Source organism: Gymnogyps californianus, chromosome 1, assembly GCF_018139145.2.
Source record: "Gymnogyps californianus isolate 813 chromosome 1, ASM1813914v2, whole genome shotgun sequence".
Taxonomy (NCBI): Eukaryota; Metazoa; Chordata; class Aves; order Accipitriformes; family Cathartidae; genus Gymnogyps; species Gymnogyps californianus.
This window is the reverse complement of record NC_059471.1, coordinates 145,716,406-145,723,116: the sequence shown is the minus strand read 5'-3', so window position 1 is coordinate 145,723,116 and position 6,711 is coordinate 145,716,406. Positions and strand designations below refer to the sequence as shown.

General features: G+C 35.7%; 1 protein-coding gene across 1 annotated transcript; it reads left to right on the top strand.

Annotated features, from left to right (window-relative positions):
- Window positions 1-3,226: 3,226 nt before the first annotated feature.
- On the top strand, window positions 3,227-6,409 carry IAPP (islet amyloid polypeptide). The gene is made up of 3 exons (XM_050915343.1): window positions 3,227-3,306; window positions 3,453-3,587; window positions 6,149-6,409. Exons 1-3 carry the CDS (start codon window positions 3,227-3,229, stop codon window positions 6,339-6,341), a joined length of 408 nt encoding a protein of 135 aa, XP_050771300.1. The 3' UTR covers window positions 6,342-6,409.
- The last annotated feature ends 302 nt before the right edge of the window (window positions 6,410-6,711 follow it).

Here is a 6,711-nt window from a genome sequence, read left to right as displayed (position 1 = left end):
CAGAGCATTGGCATACCACATCTTCTGGATTCTTTGTAAACCTCAGCTCTGGTGTCCCCCAACCCTCATATAAGCACAATACTTTAGACAAATCTTTTCATACAGACAACACCAGTATAAATATGTAAAATTACCATGTAACTACTCAGGATAGAATTGGTCATGGGTTTCTTTACTGAGAATACCTGATTTTTTTCCTTAGGCTTATAACATTTGTTATGCACACTAATAAAGGTTTTTTCCTAAGATCAAGGTTAAGGAACTTTGTCAGTGATAAAAATAGTTTTCTAACCACTTCATTGAATGGTACTAACTGCACAGTACTTAGCACCAGGTTCTTGAAATTTGAGTTATGAATAGTTCTGCTGTCAAAGAGATTCCACAATTTCATATTCCACTCTTGTTTGTGTGGGAAAACACTACTCCTGCTTAAGAGAACTTGTAACAGAAGCCGTAATACATTAATTTTGTTAACATTACAACTGACTAATAGCTGGATAGACTTCTTGCTGACTCTGCCAAAATGCTATGTGGCCCAGGAGGCAGGCAATGGTCCTGGGACATCATGAGCCCAGTTTCATTTATGAAACTATAATGCACTCAAGAATCAGCCTTTCTCTTCTTCCCTCAAAGCATGAGAGGCTCCAGGACAGCTGGAATCAGGATTTGGGACCAATATTTCTTTGAAAAGCCTGTTTCAGTTTTCTTATATCAACCCGTAGCTTGATTCAAGCTTGACACAACCATTCACTTAGATGCCTTAAAACATAACAGATTCTGAATATTCAGTCCAATCTTTTAAAACCTTAGATGCAAACTGCATCTGATCTATCCGTTGCTTTTCAGGAGTTGAAACAACATGAGCATGCCTTTTCACAAGAGCTGAGCATACACACCATTACTGAGTGTCAGTGGGACCCGGATCTCTTCCCGCTCCGGAAGAAATGTGCCAAGGCATTTTCAGGTTCAATATTCAAGCAGTGAATATTTGCATAATTGTTTTTTTAGCACAATTCTGTCTCTGTAAAATGGGTCTAATCACGTCTTTATTTCAGAGGACTGAAATTGCTACAGTGAAAATAACACCAGAATGTTATTTCATTGTAGTCAAATGCTACAGTGAAAGTAACAACAGAACACTCTTTGGAGAGATAAACTTGTTTCAGATGTTGCACAGAACACATTGTCATGGTGAAGATAAAACAACACTATACTTACTTCTCTTACGCTGGGACTGTTCATCCAGGGGACGATGACAGGAACCTGTGGAGAAAAAAGTGTATGATCATATCATTAAAAACAGAGCGCAAAATATCCAGAAGCAGCATCTCCTTTTAAAAAAAACAAAAAAAAAAACCCAAAATCCCAAACATGTTGTCACTTGCTAGAATCTTATTTGCATACAAGTAGACTGCATGCAAGATACAAGACTAGTGCTTGTATCAGGTTAAGAGGCTACTATCCCAGCTAAATATTCCTTCTGTATTCAACTCAAGTAACACAGATCCCTGAAGAGAGCCAACACTGGAACTTTAGCCATTTCAGTGAAAATCTGGTGTTACAGACTAAACCGTGAAAGAAGGGGTCTTCCAGTTAAGGCAAAGTACTTGGCATTGAAGCAGTTATGAATTAATTCATGTTCTCTGGGGATATGGAAGGTGCATATGACAACTTCTTATCACAGAAAACTTTGCCTGAGCTTTTGTGCCAGCATCTTAACCTCCATAAATAATTGAAAGACCTGTTTTCCAAAGGCATTTGGGCACCTAAAGGCAACCTAATGAGACAGAAAAGAAATGTAATTTGCCTAATTCCCACTGAAATTGCGAAAAAATGGTTCTAATCTGTATCCTTGGAAATCTGCAATCGGGTAATTTATTAACACTGGATTTAGTCTATTAAAAGCTGTATATTTTTCCCTGAATCATACTCTGTGCACACTAGAGAAATAAATTTGCACAGGCAGCCTTTATTCTGGCATTTCCTAGCTTTTTAATCCTAGTCTTTGTCTTCTTAAGAATGTTAATTGACACAATTTTTGTGCATGACATAAAGAATCTACCAGTGTTAGTAAAACATAAGATTTTACATTAATAATGACAGAATTTTCATTCAGATTTATACTTTACTGAAAAATGGACATGATTTTACCTTGTTACCCTGACTGATCACCCTATCTGTCAATTTAATAATTTTCACGCTTTTCTTATTCCTCATACAGCTTTTATCTCTTCAAACATTTTTTCTGTTTTGATCATCATATAGTTCTACAACAAACCTCCACAACTTTAACTATTTTATCTTTTCTAAGATATCTGTTTTCTTATATTTCAATTACTGGTCATCCGGTGTTTCATTTACACTGGCTTTCTTTATAACTTTTGTTACCTTATTTAGCCCTTGAAAACACCCACAGGGAATATTACCTCAGCATCTTATCAGAACCGTAAGATTGAGGCTACAGTTCTGATGTGCAATATGCTATTACAGTATCTTCACGAGGGCATCCTGCATATACCAGGTTAATATTTACTGATGTGCTAATGTAATAATGACCTATCCGCCTCTGCTCCTCTCTGGGGTACTTTCTATCTATAGGGATGGGAATTAATGACAGTCTCTCTGTGCTGCCTGATGTCAGAGCTGAGAAAGGTGTGAAGGGTATATAAGAGCCGTATTACTTGTCAGCAAGGAAGGGGAAAAAGGGATACTCCGGAGCCAGATGCAAGTGTGGAATTGTTGCGTGCACCCTTCTTGCTAACACAGGCGTGCTTCTTCAGTTAGCTCCCTGACCACTACAAGGTAAACAATTTCCCTTTTTTTCTTACTTTAGATGCAGTGTAACAGACATGCTTTCAGGAAAGCACAATGTTTCTCATTATTAATCAACAGCATTTTTCAGGAAAAGGCTAAGATAACTTCAAGGCAAATTGCACCTGGGACCAGAATTTGAGGCTGGAACATGTCGGGAAATGCAAACCGGAAATAAGGGAAAGGATTGAAACTACTAGATGGAAAATGAACATTTACTGTTGAGAGCTATCTGTCTGAAACTGCGTTGTGTCACTAAACTTAGGGGGATCATTTTTTTACTCTAGCCTGTGAAAAAGACTAGCTGCTGTTGATTTAGGACAGAATGGGCATCAGTAATAGGATATGCTGAAGAGTATTTGGGTTTTCTTTCAGTTTTGAATCATTATTCTTTTCAGAAAGTTTGGAAGCAAAGATGTGCAACCTAAAGCTGTCAGTTTTCTTCATTGCACTTTCTGTCACTCTGAGCTGTTTGGAAGCTACACCTATTGAGAAGTGAGTAATAAATAATCATATTTATTTCTTTTTAGGTGAAAACGTGTTCAAATTATTGCGTGAATTGCTTTTGCTTTCATGTCTCAAATAATATGAGCAAAAATAGAGCTATTCAATTTCACAGGGTATTTTATACTTGTTTAAAGATTACTATCTGTGGCTGATGATCTATCTGATGGTACTTCCAAGAGACAAGGATGGATATTGCCAGTAATGTCACAGAATACACTCTCGGGACTTAGTGAGGAAATGCCAGAACAACCAGCAGCAAAGACAAAAAGGTATTGATTTTCCGTGTTTCTTCTAGTCATATCAGCTAGGATTAAATTATGAAGTAAACTTTGTGCCAGTGATATTCTGTTACTTGAGACTCTTTGTGTCTGTTGTTTATTCTCAAAAAGAGCTTAAAATATCCTTCTTCTTGTAAATAGAGCCATTCTGTAAGCATAAAGATCAAAGCATTCAGGGTAGAAAGTGAAATCCAGAGACAAAAGTTGCAGATCTTTTAATCACTTTACAATTATAATGCTTTCATAAATTAAAAAGGCTACAAATACTACATTACCTTGAGAAGAAAGGTGTATTTTGAAAGGACCTTCTTTTTTAAATTTGTCACATTTCCAAGCCTGAAGGGAAAAAAAGAAAATATACCCTTCTTAATAACACTAATGCTCTGCTAGAATGGACTTATTTTATAATATAACTGTTTCCTGTAAGTAAGTAATATTTCATTACAGAGTTAAATATCAATTTAATCATGGGAAGAAGGAAAAGAAGCAATCGGCTCTGACAGAATTTAACTTGTCTGAAATGCATTCATGATTTGAATCATGAAATGCATTCATGCATTCATAAATCCATAAATCAAATTTCAGGTAACTTTTTTATGAATAAAATAGCATTTCAAAAAGTATTTGCAATTTGTACTGAAAGATAAACAGCACTGAACTATTCTACGTTCGTCAGGCTTTTGAGTGAATTTCTTTCAATGACAATTCTGTTATGGATAGATTCAGTAAATACATGTGTCTGTACAGTTGCTTGTTCCTTTCTCTTTGAATTTATAAAAAAAAAAAAATCATTGTTATATGACAATTTGGTTATCTTCCAAAATATTTTGATAATGGAGACTAAGTTCCCACATTTTTACAGCTATTACTTTTAAAAAAAAATAAAATAATAATTTAATACTCAAACACAAGGCATCACCTTTATGAGTGTGGTATGTCTTATCTGCTTTTCTGGTGCCTTGGTATACAATCTCTTACTGGGTGAACTGTCTCTTTGAAGCACGTATTCAATTAAAGGCTACAGATCAGAGACCTAACAGGTATAATGGATTCGGTCAGGCTAGACATCAACTAGAAATCTAGTAGCTTCCTGTAAGGACTGGAGCTTAAACTTGGAGTGTCAGGGCCTGACTTTGTACCTTTAACGAAAAAGAGAATTCAGCCTCCACAAACAAATCAGGATTTCCATGAGAACCAGTTGCTGTTTGAACCTCATATGTTAAGGGCTTAATTAAACTATTTTTAAATCAATAGAAATAACCCATGGAAATCTAAGAGAAGCTATATCAAGCCCTATCCAACTATTTCCTTTAAATACAATTACATATTTAAAATATTAATTGCTTAGAAATTGCTGCCTATTTGCCAATGAAGAACCAGTATAATACACACATTTTTCTCACAATTGCTATTCCATTTGGATTCTTGGATCAATACAAGTAACTCTAAAAGAATAGATGACATTTTAGATGACAGATTTAATCAATCAATAGGAAAAGGAACTCATTGGTAATTGCTCAGAGTTTGAAAATGGGAGATTGTCACTCTTGACAGTAAATTTTTGCTGCAAACTGTTGTCTACCTCATGCCACATCAACATGTAGAAGCCCAACTCAATAAGCAATCTCAGCAAGCAAGGATTTCTGTCTGAAGGAACAACATAGTGGTCTAAGAAACAAATTTGAAAACCCAAGCTCTCTCAAGCTAACAACTTTATTGTGATTAAAAAGAAAAAAAAAACTCATGCTACAGAAGTTCTACATGGAGTTCTGTAAATGGTCTGTTGGTTCAGACCATAAAATTATATTTTTAGATATGGATTCTTCCATGGACACTCTTTAAAGTCTCATACAGCAAACGATTATCTTCTACCACAAGAGCACTTTCAAGTTGCTGATATTTCAACAAAGATGTGGCAGCTTTTCAGTAGTGAAGAAATCTCTGTTTAGACAGAGCTAAATCTTAAGCAGTTCTGAAGTTGGCAGAAGTTGGCAATGCCTGCCACCTCTCATGATATGTGGCACACTTGGGAGAAAGAGGCTTTGGGCTCAATCCACTTGATGTGGACTGCAAGATTACTGTTCACTTCAGTGAGAGCAGGATATGATTCTGTGGGAACAAGAGAACTAAATAAATGTTAGTGATTGTCATTTTGTTAGTAATCCTCATGATATCAGCAAGAGCTCTAAATAGATCTAGAAGTTCAGCTTAAAGCTAAACATTTAGTCATTGTTTTCACTTACTGTCTTAACTATACTATCATTACAGGTTTTCTAGATGTCATAAACTGCTATGCAGAATATCAATAGAAATGACATATGACTGTTAAGGTCTTTGCATTTAAATAACCCCCACCATTAAAACTGATAATAGCATACAGCACAAGATTTTTTTTCAGGCACAAAGTAGGTGGTAGGAAGATTGTAATGTTCCTGTATTTGTGCACATATTAAAAGAACTCCCACATTAGCACAGCTCAAATGCCTATTAGAAGTGGCACACTTGATTGCTCATCATTTGACTTAATCTTGGCTCTTTTTGTTTCACCCTAGTAGTCACCATCTGGAGAAACGGAAATGCAACACCGCTACATGTGTGACACAACGTTTGGCTGACTTTTTAGTTCGTTCCAGCAACAACATCGGAGCAATTTATTCACCTACGAATGTGGGATCCAATACATACGGAAAGAGGGACACACTTGGGCTTTTAAGCAGAGAACCCCAAAACAATGCACAGCTTTAGGGTGTGAAAATGACTACTGATACAGTTTCCATTAGGAGCTCAGTTTTTAATGTATCAATAACCTCTTGGTCATTTATTACATGTACAGTCTTAACAGTGCCTTGTTTTCTGTGTGTACGTGTGTGTGGGTATGTGATTTATGTTCATCATTTCACTATGCATGTACAATGACATGCATAGGCTATTGTTTCAACTCCATTAAGAACTCCAGAAATCTGCTTGTCAAATTCCTTTGTAAAATATATATATATCACAATAATAAATGGAAAATTAATTGCAACAGGGTTTTTTATTATTATTATTAAAAGGATGAAAAAGATAACCGTGATGTGTATGTCTTTATAGTCATAGTTTGGTAAGAGAAAGAAAT

Coding starts and splice junctions, on each gene's coding strand:
- IAPP (XM_050915343.1), top strand. CDS start 3,227: ATGTGCAACCTAAAGCTGTCAGTTTTCTTCATTGCACTTTCTGTCACT. Junction 3,307..3,452: donor GAAGCTACACCTATTGAGAA/GTGAGTAATAAA, acceptor ACTTGTTTAAAG/ATTACTATCTGTGGCTGATG. Junction 3,588..6,148: donor CCAGCAGCAAAGACAAAAAG/GTATTGATTTTC, acceptor GTTTCACCCTAG/TAGTCACCATCTGGAGAAAC.